Here is a 25,421-nt window from a genome sequence, read left to right as displayed (position 1 = left end):
CTTATTGTTTATATTTCTGTAAACAATAATGTATTCAAAATATCGTCGTCAAACAAAAAGGTTCCTGTTAAGAACTTCTTCAGTCTCTCTTGACGCGATGCATTTTGCATTTTACACACATACACAAACACATAAATCACGGAAATAATTGACAAATCTTTTTTTGCAGTCAATTATGTATATCGCACCACGTTTTTTACTTATATGCTTTATTAACGCGATATAAAAACGGGAATGGTCTGTATAAAATATCGTTATCTGGACTCGTTCACCTCTTATAGACCATTTGTTCCTCGGATCAACTACGGAGATACGTATCGACTTGACATTTTTACGACGTAGAAGAGATAATTATTTCGTAGCTTCGTCCACGAATGTATCAAAAATGATGATTAAATTTTGTCGTAGAAAAATTAAACGCGCAGAATGAGAATCTTTGAAAATAATTCACTGGGCCGGAGGCTCGAACGTGATGATCATTGTTATACAAATGTAAAGTAAAAAAAATATTTCGACTTCTGATTTAGCAGGCTACTGTATCATATTATAGTATTTGAAGCACACCATATTGTTCTGTTCAAAATGATGAAAATCAATCCGCCATGTGGAATTTATTCGCGTTAACTTGGAAATGACGTTTAGACAGATCATAAGGCGTTAAGGGAGTTCTATCGCATAAAACGAATTAACGGTTAGATGACAACGGAACCATTTTTGATAGTGAATTAAATATCTAATGAATATTTTCAACACTATGAAAAAGAAGTTTGCTGAAAGAGTACACGTTGAATGATTGGAAATATATATGTATAATGATATCTGGGGCCCAAGGCGACTTCGAATCACAAAAATTTATCCGAGTTATCTTCACATGTTGAGCTACGCATGTATCAATTTTCATCTATTTCTAACCGTCAATTAATATTCTAATAGAATTCCCTTAATCGGGAATTTACATTTGAAATCGCTATTTTTCCATACCGTTATTTTCTATTTCCAATCGTTGGAGGGATGATCTAAATTTGTAGTCTAAATCCAGAATTTCGACCAGATTCTGCGGTAGCTTCGGCGGCCATCTTGAATTATAGCGAAATTTGTTTTCGTCAAATAACTTGTCCATTTTCAACTTTTCATTAACAACGTTCATAGCCAAGGTAGGATATTCAATTCTCTACAACTTTGGTCACAGCAATTTTTGAACTGTGAACGATATTTTTCGACTTAAAACACATATACCTACTGAAAATGACCATGTCTTAAATCATATAACGTTATGACCAAACTCAACGTGTAATTGATTACACGATTTATCTTGTAAATTTTAGAAAAATATATAAAACATCACGCAACGAAGTCACAAAAACGCGAATCATCGGATATACTAGATAAAAAATCATGTAATCAACCGTACCTTCTCGAATTCACAGGCTAAATCATGTAATAACATCTTATGATTTATCACGTGAACATTTTCGGCAGGGATAAATTCAAGATGACGGTCAAAGCTGCTGCAGAATCTAATCGCTCGAAACTCCGGATCCAAACCACCAATCTGGATCCCCCTCCCAGGATTAGAAAAAGAAATCAGTGCAATCGAGAAATTGGAATTTCAGGTGTCTCGTGGGCTATGAGGATTGAGGGAACGGAGAACGCATGCGCCGAATCGAGGGTCGCTCGGCGGCCGCAACCCCTTCCAAATAAAGAAGAATCCGTGCGAGTGTCGAGAAGTCCATTTTCACGCCCGTGTAAAAGCCGCGGGCTCTTGGAGTGGCCGTTCGACGCGCGGCGCCATCGTCGTCGCGTCAGACGTCGCATAAAACTCGTCGGCGAAAATGGCTGCGGAACGAAATTCGTATCACTCTCATCGAGACGAGCGCGGCTAACGCGTATCATCGTATGCAGACGGGGCGAAGCACGCAACGATGCGTTTATCGCTGCCGGTCCTGATCCCAACGCCTGATCGCTCCCCGGACCTCCACCACGAACCGCGATTTCGCCGTTCCACTGATTCTCCACCTCCGAAGAACGTCCTAAGATGCTGCCGGAAATGCTACGGCTCTCTTATCAGCATCGAGCGTTCTATTGTTACGTGATACTCAGCGTATGGATCTTCCTTTTGGTCGCTGGTGAGGACCACGGACACGTTTCATAATCAATTCTCTAGTAAATCATTTTTCGTAATCATGGTATCTCATGTCCTTTATATTTGTTCAACTTAATTCCAACGCACCTTTGCCGCGGCTACGCTTGTTTTATTCGTCGGTAATCCTAGTTCGTTCTCCAGGTATGTACAAATACATCGGAGTCGACGAGAAAACTTACACTCAGGGTAGACGTCCTCCGAGCGATATTTCCCTCAGGGAATTTCCAAGGAACCTCAAGCTCGATCTGAAAACCAAAAAGATATTCAGATTCTGCAATTCACCCGATGATATCAATTCCGGAGCTGAAGGTAAAGTTTTACTATCACCTTGAGTATAATGTCAATTTATATTCAAATGTACAAATACACGCTGGCACACGTACAAAATCTATACCTTGTTTTCAATTCAGCACCACTTTCACATTTCACACCAGCTAATCATCTCTGGTGTATCAAATTTCATCTATTCTCGTATCTATACCATTTAAAGAGACGTTACAACTGACGTACTGCAACGATCCAGACTTTGATGTTCTACAAATAACTGCACTTGATTAACAAATGTATTTCTCTTGTTTAACAGGAAAAGTTGATGGCAACCTGACTCTGGAAGGTATTCTGGTATTCATTAGACATGGAGACAGAGGTCCCCTGACTCACGTGCGGAATATCACAACAGTGAACTGTGCAAAGGACTTCGGCGGTAGTTCCGAGATGGAAAGTGTTTACTTGGCTTACCAAAGTTTCCTGCAAAATGTATCAAGCTACTCGAGAACAGCATGGACACAGTTTCTGGGACCTTTTCACGGGTTTCCTATGCTCCCGGCAGATTCGAAGGAATGTAAACTAGCTCAGTTGACCGGTTTGGGTGTAAACCAACTGCTCAAAACTGGATTGCTGCTGAGGAATATTTACTACAACAAACTGAACTTGAACAATGGCACGTTAAGTTCGAAAGACGTCATAGTTTACAGTACAAGATACAGGAGAACAGTGCAAAGTGCGGTAGCCCTGCTCTACACGTTTCTGGAGTATGACAATTTTGGCAACCTTGCCAAAATCAATTTGCAAGAGAGCCAAAGTCTCACCTTCTGCAATACAGACTGCGCCTGTTCTGCCGCTGATAAATTCAGCAAACAGCACTCAAAGGAAATGGCTGAACATCTGAGGTCTCATCCTGCAGTGGCAAACCTCATTAAGCAGGCTGGTAACGTTGTCTTCGAAATGCCTGAGCAGGCTCAAAGCACCGATCCAAATTCACTGAGGGATGCTCTGCTCACTTATGTCTGCCATAACGCGCCGCTGCCATGTATAGACCTAGAAGTACAACAATTTTGCGTTAAAACAGAACATGTCACGAGTCTTTTTGCATATACGGAATGGGAGGCAAAGCAGCATGCAAAGAGCAGGAGCCAAAGAAAGTACGGTTTATTACGAGCCTATGGTTTACTGAGGGACATCGTGTCTCACATGCTGCGAATTGTCTCCGATGCTAAACCGAAAGTAGTCTTGTATTCGGGACATGACAAGACCTTGGAATACCTTGCAACGGCGCTCGGCTTGGTCACCGATCGATTTTCTATGTCGCATTACGCCTCTCGATTCATTATTGAGGTGTACAAAATGAATCCGAAGAATGAGAATCACATAGCAAGCGATTTCTACTTTCGGGTCGTCATTAATGGCAAGGATTTTACCCAGGATATACCGTTCTGCAAAAACGTAAACTATTTCAGTGTTAATGTTCATAATCGGCCAGATAAAACTGATAAAATCAAAGCAGAAACTAAACTTTGTCCGATTGAAGCTATCATCAGACAATTACACGACGACTATTTTGCACCATTTAATGCCACTAATTTCAAAGATGCATGTTCTATACGAAAACATGGGTAACCGCTCAGTTTGAGGGGTGATTCTCTGCCTTTGCTGTAACAGAATTGACTTTTTTAGTGACACTGGACTGAAGATGAGTACAATTTATACCAGCATTTTCTCATGAAAACAAGCAGGGGGTTGTGTTGTGCAATTCTTAAAATATCAAGAAAATTTTCGAGTTTACAAAAGTTGTACTTGAAATAATTTAATGGATATTGAAAGCTTCCAATGACAATATACTTAAATTCTTTCATATGAGAAAAAAAACTGGTGTTTGTTTTACTTAGCTCTGCTTTTTGGGAGGAAAACGTTACAAAACAATTTTATATTGATAAAAAGGTGCGAATCTCATCCCTTTGAATTAAGTCCAAACCGAACTAAGCCAATTCTTAAATTTCGTAATCTCTTGCGGTCCAAAAGATTTGTACAGTATATCTAGGCCATGATTATAATGGGTGAAGAAAGTTGTGTTAAACAACCAACTTGCACACGTTGATAAAAATTCACTCAACTAGAGCTTGTTTTGCGTTTCGAATTAAAAGTGTATAGGCTCCAATTCTGACAAAACCCAAGTAAAGTTTATAGTATGACAAATTTGTACCAATCAAGTATTAGATTGTCTCCGCTGGTTTGATCATATTACATATACCTCAAATCTTATGCAACACTTCATAGAATATTTTATAGTAACTAACAAATGATCGTATATGTTGAAGTTGTTTAAGTCACAAGTTTACACACAACACACAATAAAGTCTATCCAAGAAAGCCTTAACAAATAGTCTTCTAGCATATATTAGTGTATTTGAAAAAAAAAAGTTAAATAGGTGAATAGCTTTAGATGGCCGTAATATATTTTTTATCATACCTGATGTATATATGTATATAATACTCAGAAAAGCGACAAATATATGTACATGTAAATTTTGAATATTGCTAGAGATCAGTCAATGATAATTTATCATTGTAATTGGATCAAATTGCGTTTAGTCTTCTTCGCGCATTCGAAACTGGAAAAATATTTTCTGAATTCAATGTTTATTATTAAAGCGAAAGATTTAATTAATGTTCAGATATATGTATAATGTATAAATCGACATTAGTTTTCGCATAGTTTTCAATACCCACGATTGTTGAATGAATTTCTATTAAATTTATGAAAAAGCTTATATGATTCTATGCTTGTCGAGTACCTTAGGTGTGCAAAGTAGATACGATGTATAATATATCTTGTTTTGATGTATATTCTATAAGATTATATACCTATATATACATATATTAAAAAAAAAACATTGTTAAAAATATTAAGTCTTTATTACACAAAATATGCCAATTCTCAGTAGTTAAGTTACCAGCAACAGACGTTCGCATTGAATACTGTTAACAGCGTTTGCTCAGTTCGCTAAAATTTTCAATTAAATGTAAATAATTTTTATAGTAAATTGCAGATTGCGATGGCGTGGTAACGTTTTATTCATATATAATATAAAAACAGGCATTTAATAAATATATAATACAATGTACAAGGCACATGTTTCTACCATCAAAGCTACATATTACATAAAACTTGATAATCCTTTGGTCATGTTACACACTAGAAATTAATATTTGTATATAGTGAAACAATGTGATCCACCGGATATGGAGAAGGCCGCGATATCTGACAAAACATAAAATTCTAAAACACCATAATAAAACAAACCTGTCCGACAATCACTTAAAAAAAAAAACAGACAAAAAAAATTAGAACAAACAAAATTTTTATCACTAAAACCTTATGACTAATAGTAATAATAGTAGCAAACAGTCAAAACGTTTCGAACTTATTTTTCATATCAAACATTGTATGTACACATTCAGCTTAATTAATTAATCGAATATGGAGCTACATTTACAACCTAAAAAAAACTTGTTCGAATGCCCAGTTCTTTTCTCGACATTTCCGTCCAACGCAGAGAAACAACCGAAAGTAATGTAACCTGCCCTCAGACGAAGAATGCAATCCCATACAAGCCATACGTGGGCATGGCTGCGTTGTGACATTTGTGCGATGCACAATTAATCCAATGTTATACACGTAATACAATAACAACTGGTACTTTGTACTTGATAAAGAAGAAAACGTTGAGGTAGTGAGCATAAAGTTAGACAACTCTTGTTAGTCCGAGGTCAGCTGACCGACGTCTATCAAAGCATGGTCCATCTTCTTTTCAATACTTACAAAACGATCTATGAAGTGCTCAAGTGGAAAACCTCCGAGACCGCCGTCCCTCCTACAAAGTTACAAAAAACTTTATTTGATACCATTCGATCATGCGAAGCAGAATTTAAATGGAAAGAAATTAGCCTGCCACTCACAGGTTGGACGGCCTGTCTCGAACAGGCGGTGAATGATTGTTTGACGATGTTTTTCGCAACATTATAAACGACTGGTCAGGATTACCGAGAACCGCATTAGCGCCAATTCTTCTCCCCGTTCGCCACCGTCCGATCAGCCACTTCATTCTGCGGATACTGATTATCGCCAGGGCTGCGCATCTGAATCTCACCCTTGGTGATTTCTTATTGTTACGATTTGTGGTGTGCTCCCGCTGTACTAACGTCAGCTGAGCGAGAACGGAGAGAGTATTTTCTTCCGAAAGCTGATATCCGCCCACTACGCAGAGCAGATAACGCTTTTGGTAAGCCAACGCTTTTCGACGGCTATCAGTTCGTAGGAATTTTCCGTAAAAGTGTTGAAGCTGGAAAGAAAAAGAAGCGTTATAGACATGTGCAGCAAACCGGCTGTCCATTTCCCGAACGCAAAAAAGGCGATTGTCGACAAACCTTTTCCACCATTTCTCCGCTCATGGCACCTGCGGTATTCGTCGATTGATTCTGTTCCAAAATTCTTACTCGAGCTAATAGCTGCTCTTTGTCTTCTCGAGCTCTTGCTAGTTTGTCATGGAGGATACTTTTCTCGTTCAAATGCTTCTGCAGACTCTCGTTCAAATCCTGAAATCATACAATGAAAATTCTTTATAAGACTCCGTTTAATGATATCGACTCAGAGTTACCATAGGTATAAATATCTTACCTGAATCTTTTGTACAAATTTAACCGGCACGTTTTTCTCGCCACAAAGTCTCTCCCTCTGTAATTCACTGGTAAGCTCTAGTTCTCTTTTTACACTCATTTGCAGGTCATTTTGCATATCATTAATTACATCTTTCAGTCTTTTTTCTTCATCTTGTGCTGAAGTTAACTTTTTCATTAAATCAGCTAAAGTGACTCGCTGTGTTTCAATGCATTGAATGTATTGCTCTTGTTTTTCGTGTGACTTGGCCAATTGTTTCTTCAAATGAGACATGTCCGCTTCCAGATCGACCTAAAAATATGAAATTTTCCAAAATGGAAATATTATTTTTTCTGTTTTGATAATCCTTTGAATGAACGTACAAAACAGAGAAATACTACATGCGGATGAATCGTTAATACCCGTTCTTACAGAGTAAGATTATTTTTAAATTTTGGCTCACTCACCATAACTTCTCGCGCATTGGCAACTTCTCGCCTGAGGCTCTTCAATTCGTTGTGTTCGTCAGTTCTTTGTTGCTGTCTCTTTGCTTCAGCTTCAGTGATTGTATCGATTCTCTTCTGTAGCCACTCACATTCCCCTTCTCTTGCTCTCAACTCATCTCTAGTCCTTTTCAAGTCTGTTTCAAGATGTTCTTTGATTCCCTCGACCAAAGCGAGTTTACTAGCCAACTTTTCTCTATCATCATTCAGCATTTCGAGTTCCCTTTCATATTTACTTTTCTCATTTACTATTCTTCGTATACTGTCGGCCAGTTCCACGTTCTTCCTTTCTTCTTTTTCACACTTTTCGGCAACAGTGACGTATTTTTTCTGCTCTGCTTCAATCATTTCTTGAAGGTACTGCTCCTTGAGACCAACTGTGTCAGCCACCTTCTGATTCTTCAACTTTTCTTTCACAGTATTCAATTCCGTTTCTATTCTCTTATGATCACGTCTGATATCCGATAACTGCGAGCGTAATTTTTCTTCTGCATCCAGTGACGCCTCTATCTTCATTCTTAACGTCTAGAGATGAGTTTTGTTTATTAAAAAATCAATATAACATTCAAATGTATATAAAAATATTTATATATATTATACTAACCGTGATCAATTCCGAATCGTGCTTCTGAGCCTGGTGATTAGCAGTTTGTTCTCTTTCGTATCGTATTCTCAAATGTCGACTCATGTCTTTTTCTTTCGCAAGTTCTTCGTTCAGTCTTGTTACTGTTCCAGACTCTTCTTCCAAGTCAGATCTGAAATGGAAATAGGTTTTTGGCAATTGTTATTTGTTTTTCATATTCATGTAAGTTTCAGTCTCACCGAATTTGACTCACTTTATTTGTAAAATACGATTTTCATACTCTGTAACTTGGGATTTAAGCATATCAACCACGATTTCTAAATCGTCTTTCAACTTAGTTAGTTCCTCGTTTGATTTGTTGGCTTGTTTAAGTTTTAAACGGACGTCGTTATATTTTTGAGCGATTTTTTCTTGCTTAGCCTGATCAACCGGCTCTATATCCAAGGAGTTGCAAGCGTGTCTTTCAATTCGCCTTTTGGTTCCACCACTCTCTTCTGTCTCACTCTCAATAGCGCTCATTATTTGTTTGTCTAGCCGAGCAGACACCTGTAATTCTCTTTGGACCATGTCCTCTATATCGCCCTCGTCTTCAGATGCTTCTGTAACATTAAATACTAATTTTTAGCAGCATAACAAAAGTGAAACCTATTTGTTTCTGTACAAGTAAAATAATTTGTCCAACAAGTAGTTAATTTACTTACGATGTGAGGCAATTCTAAAATGTTCGAGTTCTTCCTGTAGTTTTACAACCACCTCCTTTAGTTCCATATTCATTTTTCTTTCATCTTTCAATTTCTTTCTTAATTCAACAACATTTCCGGACTCCTTCATTTTATTCTGTATTGTTTCCAAAGCTCTTTGTAAACTTTTACTGTCGTCACTCATCTGTCTGATAACTTTATCTTTTTCCTTAAGGTGCTCTTGCAGATGATGAATTTCTTGGTCTTTATTTTCACTGGGCGAAGAAGCACCCGAGAGGCTTGATCGTCTCGCCATATCTTCCAGTCTTCTTATAAGCAAATCTCTGTTGTTTAATCCTTCGGTTAATCTTTGAACTTCGATCTGACAGTTGGATAGTTCTTCTCTGCAAGTTTCAAACCTAGTTTTGTACTCGTACAACTGTTTGTTTTCATTTTCTATCTCAATGTTACGAGTCCCAAGTGTTTCAATGGTAATATCTTTCTCGAAAATAATTTCCTTCAAGTTTTTCAACTCTTGAGCTTTTTCCTGCAAGGTAACATCAATCTTCTTGAGCTGTGTCTTTAATTTCTCATCAAACTCTTCAATCATCCTTGAATTTTCCTTTTTTAGCTCGGTGATAATTTTCTCGTTTGTCTGCATTTTACCCTTGTATTCTATGAGTTCCTCTGTCTTAAACTTGAGATTATTTTCAACTTCCAACAAGTCACTCTTTATTTTACTTTCCGAAGCTTGAGCCAATTCAAACTGTTCTTTGTAGAAAAATTTATCCCACGTCAGGGTTTCTATGGTTTCTTTCAATTCCGTACGCAGCTCAAGCAGATCATGTTGCATGGTGTTCAGTTCCGTTTCTCGTTCTGTCAATTTCTTTGACTTAATTTCGAGTTCTTCTTTCACTTTCCTTAATTGATTCTCCATGTCTTGAATAAGTCTCTGATTTGACTCTTCGCCGGATTTGCGTGGACTCAGCGACTCGTTTGATCTATTCCCATGTCTTGGACACTGATTAGCACTTTCGTTTATTCCCTCAGCCGAGGTTTCGCCCTCCTTGAATACACCAGACTCACCAGTTTCCATGGACAATCGTTCCACCGAGAGATTTTCATCATTTGCTTCGTTCTCTATGACGTTACGAGATCTCAGATTCTCGTGGTTCGAACCATCATTTTCCTCATTTGTCGGCGACTTAGATTCGGATACACTGCGAACTAATTCAACACCGGTCGAACTATGAGAACGAGGTATGCAACTTTCTGACAAGCTACGAGACTGGGAGTGTAACTCCAGTCGAGGAACATCAGTGCTAGTTTTATTCGGCTCAATCATAACCATCGGGGATATCTGGCTGACGTATTTCAACTGGCTAGCATCACCAGCAGTTCGTAAATTGGAAATATTGTATGGCAAGGTTTGCGTCAGATTAACATGTTCTCTGATAGCTTCTGGGAATTCTTCACACTCTGAATTAATTGAAAGAATATCGCTCAATGTACGTGCGCTGTTCTTTGGCTCAGCTTGCTTCATCAATTCTTTCAACTGACTTTCATCCAAATTCAACGACAAGTATATTTCTAATTGTTTTTCCTTTTTAGATAGTTGATCTTTGAGGTGATCAATTTCCTCATTTTTATCCTCCAGCATCGAGTCAAGCAACTGTGGTAACTCTTGCTGAACTCGCTCCTGTGATCCAACTTTTTCCTGGAAACAAAAATCAACTTTTAGTTGACATGATGATACGATGAAGATGAATTTCGTATTGACCATAAGGAAGCGTTTGATGTGAAGTAAAGATGCTCAACGTTAAGTTGACACAAGATAAAATAAATTAAAATTACCTCCAACAATTTTTTCTCTCCTTCAATGACTTCTAGACGATCTCGAAGCTTCTGAATAGTATTGTTCTCGACTTGAACAACGCTTGCAATCTCACCTTCTTTTTCAAGCAACAATTTATTCGCTCTCTCCAATCGCATTTCAGTATCTTTTATCTGATGAATTAAAATTTACGATATTATACTACAACAGTAATTCTTAACAAGTTGCGTGTCTAAAACAGACTTTCCAATGACGAAGTTTATTCAGATTCGTTTCGTATTTCTTAAATTTGGGATAAATTGAAATATCTGATCTATATAAAGTGGCAATACTTTTTTACCTGTAAATCCTTATCAGCTACTTCGCGTTCCAAGGAGTGAACTTTGGCGTTCACTTCATGTAACTGTAATTCCAAGCGTGAAGTAGCCTGTCTCTGAGCAAAAGGAGCACTCTGTTTCTGCTGTTCCAATCGACCACGCATAGCTTCAATTTGGAACAATTGTTCTGAATTAGTTTGCTGTAATATTTCTTGCTCAGCCTGTAGTTCCTGTAAATTATTCATAATTACAGCTCTGTACGTTTCAGCAAGCGATTCCATATAACAAGTTATAGCTGATTGAGGGACTAACTTCGTTCTGATTTTTCAGAGCCGTCATCTGCATTTCCAGGTCCTTAATTCTCCTGAAGGCGACCTCTTCGGCTCTACCGTGTTTTATCATTTTTTCTTTCAGTTTAAGAATATGATCGAGCGGCAAGGTAGGAGGCGATTGAGGATCGTCTGGCGTTGGGCATCGAGAAGCATCAATCTGTTCTCTAACAGACACGTCCTCGCTGGGCTGGCTTAGGCTCAAGTTAGAACCGCACATGTGCAGTGCTTCCAGATCTTTTATTCTCTTGTCCAATTGTACGTCCATATCGCGTAATTCCAATTTGATCTGTTTCATAGCCAACGAATTAACGTCGAAGTGTTCGGTGCTCAATTTGTGCTTTCTAAGTTCCTCCTAAAAGCAAGTTGATTCAATACACATTTTCTACTTATCATTGTCGATCGCTGAAGTAAAACTTACTTGAAGATGATCGATGTGCTCATTCAAATGAACATTCTCGCTGCCCATTTTAATCGCGTCTAATTCTTGGGCAAGTTCCTGTTGATTTTTAGTTTGTACATTGATCAATTCTTCCATCTGATTGATCTGGGTCTGCAGAGCATCTTCACGTTCCGTTTTTGCTTGAACCTGCTGTTCCAAGTCAGTGATAATATCTCGCAATACCCATATCTTGTCAATAGCTGCCTTCAATTCGCTCTCAACCTCAGACTTTCGCGCCTCAGCCTCGGACATCATAGAAGACATCTCGTGCATCTGGGATTCAAGAGCTTCCACCTATATTTCCCGTAATCGATCTATGTTTTTAAAGTGATATTTACATGGGCATGCAAACGGTGACATATTTTACCATATTTAAGCTTTTTATGAGATATTTAAGGCACACGAAAATTATGTTATTACTATTTTAATATTATTTTATTTTTAATCACTACAGTATTAATACTTATTAATGTTGACTGTCATTTCTATTAATTCCACGACTAGAATTAAGGGATTTGTACAAATTTACATGGTGAAATTAAGATTCTGGTTATGGAGTTATATTAAATGAGACGAATAAAGTGTATTCACACTGAAAAAAATAGAATTAATGACAACAGCAGTGGAAAAAAAGATGAGTGATTAATTTTCTAGAATGTATTTGGAGTACTAATAAAATAAGACGGATAGAAAAGTAATAAACTACTTACAACGTTTAGATTATGAACTCTTATCATTTTCCATAGCCTGTGTTAATTTGTTTACAGATAAATTTTAGTTATTCGAGCACAGACCCGCAATACCATGTTTGATTACGAGTACGAAACTTGTATGAAAAATTTAGAACATGAAAGTACGAGTAAAATTGTAAAAAAAAAGGGAGAAATTCGCACAGACTTTCATTATTGGCGAGCAATAATTGAGCGATTCGTATTTGTATAGAGATGTGAAATTCTGATTGTTAAAGATAAGTAAACACTCACGGTTGCTTCGATGTCAGTTGGACGAAGCACGCGGGTGACTGCATAAGTTGATGGTGGTACAGGCGATAGCGAAGACTGCTTTGCGTGACAAACAGAGAAACCAAAACCACAGTGCAGAAAAACGTGATTTAAGTAATAATAGATGTGTACCACAATGAAAAAACGTGTGTTATTTAAAATACGATGCGGCGATGCGTGTTACAAGCTTTTCTATAATAATATACTTATACATATGTATATGATATTTATTATTAAACAATATATTAATGAAAAAGTGATATTACATCTGCAATAATCGTTAGGCTAGCCAAAACCTGTGCAACAAATCTAACCACCAAAATTATTATTATTAATTAATTAAATATGTACATATTTATTTAATCGTAAGATGGCAAGAGTATGCATAGTTTCAACGAATCCAAAATAAATATTTCTATCATTACTATGTATATTGTAAGACTTACCTCTGAGGTGATACGTTGATCACGTTCCTTTTCGCGATCCTTTTCTCTAAGCTGCTCAATAAGCACTTCAATTTTACGAGCTGCTTCGTCTCTTTCAGCTTCTCGTTCGCCGGCTTGTTCCTCAAGGAACTTACGCGTAGCACGCAACTGTTTATCCGCTGCTTCGATCTAAACATCAGATTTACGGATCATTTTAATTGCTTTGAAAAATACATACAAATGCAGTGATTAATAAGCTATTTTCATAAACATATTTCATTAAAAAATTTTAGTATTCATTAATTTGCTGCTAGATGAAAAGAAAAATGGATTCATGCTAATTACTTTTTAACAAAATATTGTAATCAATCTTATATTGAAAGAATGAATTGAAGTACCAGTCCGTGAAAATTTATAAGTAAGTGAGCAGAATTAATTAAGATCAAAATCATGAATTCTGCCAGTTTTTAAACTGATCTAATCAAAAATTGTATTAATGATCGGACCCTACAATTAATAAAGCAGCGTAGCAGATTTTTCCAAAATGAAACCACCCAAAGCAGGTCATTATTTCAGTGATACATTGCAGAGAATGTTGGGGAATTTGAAAATCAAAAAAAAAAAACCGAATCTTACAAAAATTCAGAACCAAAAAAAAAAAAAAAACGCTCAATTACAAACTAGATAACAACCACCCATTCCACCATGCAATCATATAACCAGGCAAGGATGTTTAGTAATAATTTCAGTCGGGATTTAGGAAAATAGCACAGAATTATAAGAAGGTGAACAAATGATTTTTTGAGGCCGTAATAACGTAAATTCATTGTAACGACATCGTCTGTTACTTGAAAATTCAACAATTATGTCCCATGTGATTGTCACATAAGCATTTTCATATTTTTACTGTTTCAACAAAGCTGTACAAAGATATAAAAAATCCGATATACAAGCGTTCTATATAGCAATATTAAATGACCGTGTATGCGATGATGACAAACGAATTTTTAATTTCGAATTAGAGGGTAATAGCAAAACTTTATGGATACTACAACAAATGCGTATTAATATTAGTAGTTCTATGATTTACCTTTCGGCAGCAAACCCTGTGAATGTATGGGGGAGGAGTAGGGTCAAAAGATACCTGCTGGCAAGACAACATAATGCAAATCAATCTCGGAAAATCTGTCCTTCCAAGTCACAGGGGTTTAATTTTTGCTCCAGGAATTAGTTCTTTTTTTTTCTCTTTCTATCTTTTGGAATATAATTTCACGAACATTGAAAATGGATTCAATAAGATCTAAACAATCTTAAAAACCAGAGTTCAGAGAGTAAAAAGTGTACAAGATCATACCAATCTTAGAGAATTTATTGAAAACTCTCCGTGATTTGGACTTACAGAATAAAACAATATCAATTCTACAACTTAAGAATCGGGTAATCATTCATCTTGCACATAAACCAAAATTTTTTTAACAACACATACCAATTATTGCTAAGTATAATCAATTTTCATGCAATTGAACACAGTCGGATAAAATTTTTATTACCTGCAACTGCAAGTCTTCTTTCTCCTTCTTCGCTTCATCTGCAGCTTTGTCCCCTTGTCTGCACAAATCTTCGATTAACTGCAACAGGTAGGAATTTTCGCCACCTCCGTTTGATATCACAGTTCTCACTGAAAGTAGATGATATTTTAAATAATTGATATTGTCTGCGATATTGAATTGGAAATGCTGAGGTAGCGTCCAAGTATTTGAAACAAATACATCACCTCTTTCTTGAAGTTGGGATAAATTCTCCGTCGTAACGTCGACACCCGACTCCTCATGTTCGCCATAACCTTCGCTGATGATTTCTTTCTTGTTTTCTATAGAAGTTAACTTGAGCTGTAACTCGTGAATTTTCACTTTCAGATGTTCGTTTTCTTGCTCGTAGTTGAATATCATATTTTCAGCCTCCTCGAATTTCACACCAAGCTCTTCGTTCACTTTGCTCGACCACAAAACTTGCTTCGCAAGCATATCGATTTTAGACTCTTCAGGTGTCGATGATACTCCCAATATTTGGGCGGCCTCTGATTTTAGTCGATCTAAACAATTGTCCAACTCAACTTTCAACTCGTGGGTAACGTCTTTATCCCTTTCTATTAATTCGAACAAGGTATTATCGTCGTTCATCAGCGTTTGGATGCCTGAATACCTAGGCGCGAAATGAACTCTTTTAATTTTTGTAACTGTGGGTTTAGAAGGAGTCTGTTTTTCCGCAGGGCACGTGGTGTTCTGGAAATCTTCAGTTTTATCTCCAGTTTCTTTCGTCGACGTATCTTCTTGATCGTCTTTCATTTCCATGGACTTTGACAACTGCGTTTTCAGTACCTCAGATATTAGAGTATTGTTTACCTCTTCTTCGCACATTGTAAAGTAATTGATCAACTCTGTTACAAGATTTTTCAGTGTCAAACAGGTCTTATGCAAATTGTCCCTGTAAAAATGATGGATAAATTTCATTAATCACTGATCAAAATCACAAATGCACAACAGCAATAAAATTGTCAATATTACCTTTCTCTAATCAGAAGATTTTCCGAACTCAAATTTCCGTCTTCTGAACCCGTTTTTCCACCACCTCTGGATGCCACTTTAATTTTCGTCAATTCGTCTTCATGGCGTTCGATAGTTCGGTTTAAAAGACGTGTGTGTTCTTCCTTAAGCCGGGCCAATTCAGCAATGTGCTGCTCTTTGAGTTCTTGGATTTCACGTTTAGAACCATCAGTGAATTTGTCACGTAGCTCGAGCAGTTCTGCAGGCCAACTCTGCTGAGCATCTGTTTCATCAGCTGACAGCAATGCCTGCATAATGCCGATGTCACGCTATCAAAATATTGCACTCAAATGAAAGGTATTTGTATTTGTTTGAAAAGCATCCCTTCCACCAAAGAATAGGCGATTTGTATTGTGATTTTGAGTCACTGTGTCAATGTCAATAACGAATGAGTCACCCATAATCCTCCACTAATCTTTCTGGATGTTTAGCTGTGTGGGTGAAATTTTCAAACGAATTGAACGAGCAATGATTGAATATAATTCTTAGTAGATATAATCACAACAGCCAGCTATAAATTTTTATTTCCTTCCTCGGTTAAATACACAAATATGAAATGATCAAAATATTACGGAGGTAATCTGGAGTAGCGTTAACTTCTGAAATATGCAAAAGCGGTTGCAGGTGGCAATAAGCTACCTGAATCTGTTCCTGGAGTGCGTTGACGATGTCAAGCTTGGCCAACGCGACCTGTTCCTCTAACTGGTGACTGTAGGCAGCTCTCAATTCGGTCAATTCGCCACTTTCCACAGCAATTGGATCCAAGTCCGTTTGACATGGCTGCATGCGCAGGTTCACAGGTCCACACAACACATATGTTAGTTACGAATGGGATTTACTATCTAACGGTACATACACATACTGTATGATGAAAATGAGTTCAACTATTAGACAACCCATTCCTGAAGCAATCAAGTTACATTATTCCCACAAAACGAATAAGACTCAAATGCCAAGTCATCGACCGCATGCATACTGGAGAAAATAACTGAAACTAAAATGAGTCGAACTTTTCAAAATGTTGATTTATATGCCGCCAAGTTCTGTCGGCATGAATCAAGTGAACTGTAGTACTGTTTTTCATTTTCTTTTTACCTTTTTTGTGGTAATCAAATTGCGATAATTTAGATTAAAAGACTAAGCTTCGCGTGACGCCTTCGTAACTAACGACTTACCAAGGCACTGGTATAAAAAATATTCGCATCAATGTAGATAACAAAATGTCAAAGGTTGATCGAGGGAAACGCTCACGATTAAATGAGCGACTGAATTGACAATGGCCACTGTTGACAAACCAGCAATTACAAATTCATATGCAGGTAATTAAATTCCATTCTGATTGCAAAATTTCGATCGTACGCAAGTACTACATGCATCACCAAAAATATTATAACGCACATGTTCATGCCAAAATAATATGCGCACAATGTTATGGAAAAGGATTTGGTCTCACCTGATTGACCAGTTTGATTAGTCCTCGTTTTTCGGTTCGTTCCGACAGCTTCTGCACCATGCTGTTATGCAGTTTTTGTTGTTCAACCAGCTTTTCCTCGTACTCTGATTTCAGTTTCTCAAGTTCCTCTACTTTCAAGAACAGCTCCTGCTGTATCGAGGCGACTTTTTCTGAGCCTTCCGCCATTGATTTTGCGATATTCTCATCCTCATTAGAATCAATTTTGCTCTTAAGTTCGCTATCTGTCTTTGAACTTCGCCCAGGAACATCCAAAACGTTTAGACAGTCGCCACCACCGCCAAAGTACAGATCGTCAGTTAATTCTTCTATCTCGCTGTCGTTGTCAGACATTTTCTTTGACTGCTGACTGAATACCTCTTCAGAATACTGTTTTTCCATCTGTAAACACTTTTGCTCAAAGTATGTCCTTAGTTCTTCCATTTCCTTGGAATGACGAGTCTCGAGTTCGGCTTTCAAATCGCTCAAGCTCAATGCATTGTCACTTGTCCCAAACGAAAGCGACTTCAATTTCTGTACATCGTTTACTGTTTGTGCTTTAATTTCATCCATTTCTTTGGCATGTTCTTCTATCAACCCTTCATTCTGCTTAATCAGGGCAATCTTTTCGTTTACAAGTGACTCCTTTTCTTTCGTCAATTTTTCTATTTCCAATTGGAGACTATTTATATCTTCTTTTGATTGCTTATTGGTTAAATATTCATTTTCTTCAATTAACCTCTGTCTCTCCTGCTGAAGTTTGTCGAAATTTTGCTGTAATTTCTCCAATTTCTCACTTACTTCTTCGTAATTCCTCTGAAGCCTAATTAGGTTTTCATTTTCTTTGACAATGGCTGCCTTTTCCGTGTTCAAGTCATCAATTTTTTTCTCCAAGTCTTGAATATTAGTCACTTCTGCTTGCACACCTTTTTCAATCAACTTGACATCCATCTTATCTAATATTTCCTGTGCCCGAGCAGAGTCATTTATAGTTTCCAATTGATCTGGCAATTTGCTGTCCTGAATCGAGATATTCAGTGCAGATTCGTTAAGGCAACTTTCGTTGGCAGCCAAGGTTTGATTCAGCTTTTCCTCAACCTCTGCACATTGTTCCCAAGCAGCTGCAAGTCCTTTCTTCAATTGGGCAGACTCCTCCTCAGATTCTTTCAATTTTTCATTTAGCGCAATAATTTTTCTAGCGCATTCAAGTTTATCGTTCTTTAATTGATCAAGCTGATTTTGTAAGTTTTTATTTTCACGTTCGAACAACTCAATTTTATCTTTCAAAAGTTGCACTTCCCCAGATTTCGCTCCCTTTGGCAAATCTGTAATTTCCTTGGGTGTTTCCTCATCTTGTCCAAAGTACAACGAACCTTGGAAAAGTTCGGTCGAACCAGGAGTTGTCTCATCCACTTGATCCAACTTGCCCTTACTTTTGTCTTGGGAATTTTTCAAGTCGTTCAACTGTTTCTCATACGTCCGATTCACCTGATTAGTCTTTTCCAACTCCTGATTGACTTTATGCAACTCTTGAGTAGTTTTCTCCAATCTCTCATTAGCCTGTACCAAGTCTTCAGTAGTCTTGGAAACATCATTTTCCAATCCATTGATCCTCTCAACTAATTGCTTTTCCATCAATGCTTTTTCCTCCAATCTCTGTTTCGTCATTTGAAACTGTAAAGCGACTTCGTCGAAGGTTTGGTAGGTGGTTTCGTTGAACTCGCTTCCTGTGTTGAAGCTGACTCCGCTGAATCTTGACAATGATTTTTCCAAATCAAATATTTTGCTGCTCATAGATCTCTCTTGAACTTGGCTATTCTCTATGAGCGATTGCGCTGCCGAATATTTCGCTGAGAGATCATCCAATTTGAATTTTAGTGCCTCATTATCCTGCTTCAGGACGGTTACATTTGTCAGAGCTTGCTCTAGAGATCGTTCGATGCTCTCCTTGGATTCTAATACACTAGAAGCAGCCACATATTTCGAAGTTATTTCATCAAGCTGAATTTTATGCAGCTTTATTTGCTCCTGTAACATTTCTTTTTCCGCCTTACTCTTCAATGAATGCTGACGACGATTCGCCTCCATCTGTAAGGTAAGATCCTCAACGCGGGACTTGTACAATACAACTTCAGCCTGGGCTGTTCTCTGTGCTTCGGAGTGGTTAACCAACTCCAATTTCAATGCTTCAACAGTTTTTTTGTAGGTTGTTAGCTGTGTTTGAAATACAGATAGTTCTTTAGCATGTCTAGTTTCAAGATCTGGCAAATCTCTGTTTAAATGATCGGACAAGGTTCTATTTTCTTCTATCACTAGTTTTAACTGTTTTTTGTAATCCTCCTTAACCCGACTCAATTCGTTGCTATGAGATGATGACAACTCCTGGAATCAAAGATCATTAATGAATAATCCTTACGATTCAAATATTTAGAATATACATAAAAAGTACCTATTTCGGATAAACTTACCTTCAACTCATTTTGGTGCTTTTCTGCATTTGCCTTAGTTTCAGTCGTAAATTTCTCTAAAATTATTTGCATGTCCCGTTTAATTTTGTCAACACGAGCTTCGTATTGTTTCTGCTGCTCTAATGTTTCTGTAATGTTCAAATTGTTTTCTGCTGCTCCGATGCGAATTCTTTCATTCAACTGATTAATCTGAAGCTTGTAGTCGTTTATTTCAGCCTTCTGTGTTTCACTTTCCATTTCCAACTTCTTCCTATCTTCGTTGGACTTATTCATTTGCAATTTAAACTCCTCTGTTAGCATTTTTTGATTCGCTAACTCATTCTCTAATTTTTCAATTTTCACATGAAATGGTTCGATGTCTTCAACTGGAGTAGTTCGCTGCTCCAACTGCATTGCATTCAAGGTATTTACCTGAGTCAACAGATAGTCTCTAGCTGAAAGTGTTTGTTCCAGAGATGCGGTTAAATCTTCGATGAGATTGTCACGTTGATTGACAGCTCTTTCAAACTCTTGAAGCTTGGCGTGATAAGTTAGCACAAGATCCTTATAATTAATACTACTAGCACGACTTTGTGATGAATTTGGAGATGATGCTTCACCCCTTAAATTTTCAATCTCAGCATTAAGAGCCTCCACTACCGCCTCTTTCCCTTCAAGTAATTCTTCCAGCTCTGCTACTCTTCCTGCCATTCCTTCCAAGTCACCTTCACCCTCTCCTTCGCTCATACTAACACTGCTATGAGTTAAATCTCTCAATGACACGTTCATCTGTTTTTGCAGAAAATTAAAAAAATAAAGTAAAATCCTATTTTAACAGTTTTCTGCATAATATTTATCTAGCCTTCGATCCCAGTCGTTTCAGTTTTTTCTGCTTGACATCCATCGACAGCCAAATTTTCAGAAAAAATACTACTGTAAAAGGTGGAAATCTGACTTAATACCAAAATATCATTTGTAGATATTTTAATATTAACTTCAATTGCCTTGAAAGTAAGTTATAAACAAATTTATGCAATTTTTGGACACCAGTACTATAGTTATTGATATTAAATTGTCACATTTTTTTGAATAAAAAAATGTCATATTGGAATGACTAATAAAAGAGAAGTGATTACACGTGTGTACTATTATGGATGAAAAAGTGTATTAAAAAATTCATGAAAATTTTAGAATTTCAATAAAGAAATAAACTTTTTTCATATGCAGACTATTGAAAAGAACAGCTATCTGTATACATGAACTAAACATTGAATAAACAAATTGTTATTCACACAATTCATGTCTCAATTCTGTTTATAATGAACCCGTCAAAATAAAACTACAAATCGTTGATACAACAAGATCAGAGTATAGGAGCCATGGCAAAAAATTTGTACAGGTGTGTCTCATTGGGGTAAAATTGATATCATTCATCAGGGTGATAATCAGATTACAGGTGCACTTCATACTGCAGCAGAGTTTAAATAAGAAATAAAATTATTATTATTAGATGAGCTGCCTCGACTGTTGACAAATATGATAAATTAAAAATTTTCTTATACAGCAAATGAATTACTTACACTGACGTTAGCACCCCGTGTTTCTGTAGATCGCACCTGGGCCTCGTTGCGTGAAGATTCTGCATCTGACGGCTCAGCCGATTGATTACCGCTACTGTTGTGAGCACTGTACAATCGTTCCGCTTTGTATTTAGCAAGCTGAGAATTGTGAATGTAAGATATAAAACAAATGAATATTGAATGTCATATATATCGCTACATTAGACCGAATGGCAGAGCAGATGCTGCGACTCAAGGCTTTGGGTGTGGGGTAATAAAAAATGTGAAAAAACGAAGATAAACAAAAATGATTGAGATTAGGATATGAGGTAATTGCTTTACTGACAAACTGTGATTAGATGTAGGAATCGGAATAAATCGCACCCCAATGATCTAAAATTGGGTTTGAAATCGTATGAATTAACGGGTCGAGATTAGGTTTAAAAATACCAGAACTAATTATAAATACAAAAAAAGTTTAGGGTACAAACCATTTCCCGGCCAGCCTCCAAAGCGCGTTGCCGTTTTTCGTCCTCGTCCATTATTCCCTAATCCTTGTTAGTTATGCGAATAAAAAAATGTCCAAATCTCACGTAAAATGCAATATCGTTACAAATTAAAAATGAACTATGCCTTTCTCGGCGCTACATTTCGGACCACTTTTCTTTAAACACTCGACCGTTGATATGCTGATGGTTCGTAATTTACAAAAATTACGATAAAGTAGCGTCCGTGTAATTTGAGCATAGGTGGTGCCTTATATCAAGACAGCCAATCTACATTGGGCTCTTAACTATGCTCTTAACAGGCCGAACAACGCCGTCTGCATGTCACAGCCCACGTTAATTCAAATATTGTCCAATTCGGTCGAGAATATAGTGCGTTTGTTTATTATTGACCACGAAGATCATCTTTGTTTCGTCACGTCGCGCCCTCTTACTTCCTGCTCCCTTCACGATACTCCCCCTCCCGCTTTACATCGCGCCATGGGCTTATACACAGAGACAACAGAGATCCTTGAATAGTGGTAGCATCCTAAACTCGCATGTGGCGTGAATTGAGACTGGTTAAAGGTAATCCAAGTACGCTCCATCTCTCTCGCTCTGCGCCATGATTGGCTGAGCGCTCTTGCCGCTGGATGAGTTTTCATCTCGATGAGATACTCCGTGTGTACTCGAATGATCGAAGACTCCCCTCCCCCTCCCACACCACCCCGCACCCTGGCATCTAAGAAGTGGCGCCACATGACTCGAAACACTACAGAGATCGCCAATCGGTGTTCTTGAAATTGGCGCCAACGTTCGGCGCTTCAAAACGCCCGACTTCGTGAGCACGTGTCGGCCATGTTGTGCGGAAAAAAGAATACAAATTGAATAAGTCAGCTGTCAGGTGAAAGGACAAGTGAGAAACCGGAAGCGTGATATTCAAATATTCTGTTTAAACCGTCGTAACGTTAATCAGAACAATTCACATCCACCGAGTTATCGTGCCCCATATCACAAATATGAGTCACGTACTACACATCGAGGTCTGTCAACGGATTGACAGGTAACTTGCATGTTTCGATGCCCATTCTTGCCTGACTTGTAGACGAACCGATTTCAGTACGCAGTTAGAGATGCTCTGTTGTTCCCGTCTTGCGACGTTGGAGTGGATATGATAGAATGTTTTGAACTGCTTGTTTAAACGCACATGAAGCCTCTTATTTATCAATTTAATTTTTCATTCAAGTCTATTGTCTGTCGAGGAAATAAACAAAGAAGTACAAGATGAGCTGAGAATGTTGAACACACTAGACTTGTGCGCACCAATTATCGGAAAACATTGCTCTAACAATGTATTGAGGGATCATGTTGAAAGCATATCGTTTTATCGCAGCATCAACGAAGTATGAAGAATTATATTTTTTCATTCCTTGTTTGGAAAGTCTCGGATATTATTTAACTTATAACATTAACTTTCAGAGCACGAATGTAAGCTTAAATGATGGGATAGAACTTGCACTACACGTTTATAGATTACAAGAAGAAGAGCCGGCAATGGAAACAATATGTGATGGCGACAACAACTCAGATGAATTACCCGTCGCTACTCACTGGGTTTTACCATCGTTAGATTTTAAAGGCTTGTGGGAAAGTTTGTATTATGATTCTGACATAAAGGAAAATGTAAGAGACGATATAGAAACCTAGTCTTTTACGAGTTGTCTTCTATTTCAATTACCTTATTCTAATAGTCGTTATCATTCATGTTTCAGTTACTTAGTTTTGTTGAAACTACAATATTATTTTCCGACCGTCAGATAGATGCTAACATTATAAGCTGGAATCGTGTCGTACTTTTACACGGACCTCCAGGAACTGGCAAAACCAGCTTGTGCAAAGCTTTGGCTCAGAAATTGGCAATCAGATTTAATGATCGATATTCTCACTTTGCTCTGGTAGAAATAAATAGCCATAGCTTGTTTTCAAAGTGGTTTTCTGAGGTACGGTCATATTTTTTGCTGCCCAGTTGTAAACATTAGACAACTTTTTAATATTGTTTTTGCAGATAATCTTCATTTCTTAAAATCTGCAATAATTAATGATAACAATCTTAATTTGAGTATTAATTCTTCACGTTTTAGAGCGGAAAATTAGTAATGAAGATGTTCGGTGAGCTGAAACAGTTACTCGAAAATCCAGATGCCTTGGTTTGCGTATTGATCGATGAAGTAGAGTCTCTGGCACATGCACGAAAGTCTTCAGTCTCTGGAACAGAGCCGAGCGATTCTATTCGTGTAGTAAATGCCTTACTCACCCAGCTGGACCACATTAAACGTTACCAGAATGTTCTCATCTTGACTACCAGCAACGTGACTGAGGCAATTGACTTGGCCTTTGTAGACCGAGCAGACATCAAACAATACATAGGGCACCCCAGTGAAATTGCTATCTACAAAATTTATCAATCGTGTATCAAAGAGCTGACCAAGGTAACTTGAGATGTATAAACGATTTTCAAACACACAGCAATCATCGATGGTCTTTAATCGACTAGCCATGTAAACATTTACCTTCTTGTTGGTTTTAGGCACAAATAATAGAAAATGAGGATATACTTGACATATCGCATTTGAAAGCAAATGGGTACGAGGAAAATTCTACCACAAGGCATAGTCTGAGGCTGCTTGAACTGAGCCGTGAAAGTGTTGGATTAAGCGGTCGTGCATTGAGAAAAATACCGTTTCTTGCTCACAGTCTTTACCTACGCACCAAAACCGCGAATTTATCGCAATTTCTTAGAGCTATGCATTTAGCGGTTACAAAACACAAGGAGGATGCCATGGAACAAACGTATTAATGCTCCGTAACTCCCACACTATTTTTATATCTCGAAATTATTCTATAATTATTCTCACCATTGAATTACGTTTTTTTAAAGTTTTACATCATAATTGATAACGTACTTTTAACACACACAGGTATTACAATTTAAGAAAATAATATTTACTTAGATTAGCTCTACGCTTAGATGTTTATGAAAAGCTGCATTGATTATTCAGCTAATATATATTCTATACCAAAATAACCTTTCATTCTGCTTATTCGTGCCTGAAGTTTTGTTTTTTTCTGCATGATTGTAGTGGGCAAAGTGAAAAGAATTCATTGATTGCCACAGCAGGTGCATTGATGCTACGTAGCCTCATACATGTATTATTTATTAATGTTCAATGTAACGTTATAAGTTATTTTACACAATAAACCCTATTTCTACCGAACGGCATATAAATCAACCAACAGTATATTCTTCAAGTCAACGCAAACAACGACGAATATTGATTTTGAATTTTCCCGCGTTTTGCCAAGCGCCACTTTGCGCTCTGCCATCAGGCTCCTTCGTAAAAATCATAGACTTATACAGATAGACTGAGCGCTCCTGTAAGAGGTACTGAAGCTTACATATAAAGGACAGCGATATGTCGAGAGTACTGCTCTCTCTTTTCAATCTGTTTCACACCGGCGGACAAGGGCACAGTGAAGTGAAACAGCTATAGATGTAGGCGCATAATTTCGCCTCATTCTCCTCTACCGCCTCGATCCCCGCTGCAAATATCGTCAGAGAGAGTAAGGAGTACTCCCGGCATATTTCTGTCCTTTACATGTTCGCTTCAAGCGGCTCATAAGAGCGTT

The 25,421-nt window shown here is 37.5% G+C and overlaps 3 protein-coding genes across 12 annotated transcripts; 2 read left to right on the top strand and 1 right to left on the bottom strand.

The window, feature by feature from the left end:
• Positions 1-1,702: 1,702 nt before the first annotated feature.
• Positions 1,703-5,737, top strand: LOC124310413 (2-phosphoxylose phosphatase 1). Of its 2 annotated transcripts, none has more exons than XM_046774326.1 (3): positions 1,703-2,126; positions 2,285-2,452; positions 2,727-5,737. In XM_046774326.1, exons 1-3 carry the CDS (start codon positions 2,036-2,038, stop codon positions 4,037-4,039), a joined length of 1,572 nt encoding a protein of 523 aa, XP_046630282.1. In that variant the 5' UTR covers positions 1,703-2,035; the 3' UTR covers positions 4,040-5,737. The 2 variants fall into 2 exon arrangements, with proteins under 2 accessions (XP_046630282.1, XP_046630283.1); XM_046774327.1 differs by having other exon boundaries at positions 2,059-2,163.
• LOC124310409 (A-kinase anchor protein 9-like) lies at positions 5,503-22,155 on the bottom strand. 8 transcript variants are annotated; one of them, XM_046774312.1, is made up of 23 exons: positions 21,741-22,155; positions 21,271-21,408; positions 19,712-20,479; positions 17,247-19,625; positions 16,433-16,573; positions 15,755-16,062; positions 14,965-15,674; positions 14,741-14,868; positions 14,281-14,337; positions 13,212-13,379; positions 12,748-12,825; positions 11,744-12,058; positions 11,306-11,677; positions 11,017-11,223; positions 10,697-10,849; positions 8,864-10,559; positions 8,416-8,761; positions 8,184-8,334; positions 7,544-8,104; positions 7,098-7,388; positions 6,848-7,015; positions 6,380-6,762; positions 5,503-6,294 (listed from the first exon to the last, which is right to left on the bottom strand). In XM_046774312.1, exons 1-23 carry the CDS (start codon positions 21,789-21,791, stop codon positions 6,180-6,182), a joined length of 9,684 nt encoding a protein of 3,227 aa, XP_046630268.1. In that variant the 5' UTR covers positions 21,792-22,155; the 3' UTR covers positions 5,503-6,179. The 8 variants fall into 8 exon arrangements, with proteins under 8 accessions (XP_046630268.1, XP_046630269.1, XP_046630270.1 ...); XM_046774313.1 differs by having other exon boundaries at positions 12,748-12,822; XM_046774314.1 differs by having other exon boundaries at positions 14,281-14,334.
• A 222-nt stretch (positions 22,156-22,377) lies between these two features.
• Positions 22,378-25,009, top strand: LOC124310416 (pachytene checkpoint protein 2 homolog). 2 transcript variants are annotated; one of them, XM_046774329.1, is made up of 6 exons: positions 22,378-22,797; positions 22,981-23,137; positions 23,214-23,417; positions 23,507-23,734; positions 23,876-24,223; positions 24,322-25,009. In XM_046774329.1, the coding sequence occupies exons 1-6, from the start codon at positions 22,754-22,756 to the stop codon at positions 24,589-24,591; spliced, it is 1,251 nt and encodes a 416-aa protein (XP_046630285.1). In that variant the 5' UTR covers positions 22,378-22,753; the 3' UTR covers positions 24,592-25,009. The 2 variants fall into 2 exon arrangements, with proteins under 2 accessions (XP_046630285.1, XP_046630286.1); XM_046774330.1 differs by lacking the exon at positions 23,507-23,734.
• The last annotated feature ends 412 nt before the right edge of the window (positions 25,010-25,421 follow it).

This window comes from Neodiprion virginianus, chromosome 1 (genome assembly GCF_021901495.1).
Source record: "Neodiprion virginianus isolate iyNeoVirg1 chromosome 1, iyNeoVirg1.1, whole genome shotgun sequence".
In the NCBI taxonomy this organism is placed as follows: domain Eukaryota; kingdom Metazoa; phylum Arthropoda; class Insecta; order Hymenoptera; family Diprionidae; genus Neodiprion; species Neodiprion virginianus.
The sequence above is the reverse complement of the archived record's forward strand: the minus strand, read 5'-3'. Positions and strand labels throughout refer to the sequence as shown.

Excerpts from the sequence above, each read along its gene's own strand:
- LOC124310413 (XM_046774326.1), top strand. The coding sequence starts at position 2,036 with ATGCTGCCGGAAATGCTACGGCTCTCTTATCAGCATCGAGCGTTCTAT. Across the intron at positions 2,127-2,284 it reads GATCTTCCTTTTGGTCGCTG|GTATGTACAAATACATCGGA; the intron begins GTGAGGACCACG and ends TTCGTTCTCCAG. Across the intron at positions 2,453-2,726 it reads TATCAATTCCGGAGCTGAAG|GAAAAGTTGATGGCAACCTG; the intron begins GTAAAGTTTTAC and ends CTTGTTTAACAG.
- LOC124310409 (XM_046774312.1), bottom strand. The coding sequence starts at position 21,791 with ATGGACGAGGACGAAAAACGGCAACGCGCTTTGGAGGCTGGCCGGGAA. Across the intron at positions 19,626-19,711 it reads AGCACCAAAATGAGTTGAAG|GAGTTGTCATCATCTCATAG; the intron begins GTAAGTTTATCC and ends CTTTGATTCCAG. Across the intron at positions 8,762-8,863 it reads TTTTAGAATTGCCTCACATC|AAGCATCTGAAGACGAGGGC; the intron begins GTAAGTAAATTA and ends TTAATGTTACAG.
- LOC124310416 (XM_046774329.1), top strand. The coding sequence starts at position 22,754 with ATGAGTCACGTACTACACATCGAGGTCTGTCAACGGATTGACAG. Across the intron at positions 23,418-23,506 it reads ATTCTGACATAAAGGAAAAT|TTACTTAGTTTTGTTGAAAC; the intron begins GTAAGAGACGAT and ends TTCATGTTTCAG. Across the intron at positions 23,735-23,875 it reads TTTCAAAGTGGTTTTCTGAG|AGCGGAAAATTAGTAATGAA; the intron begins GTACGGTCATAT and ends TTCACGTTTTAG.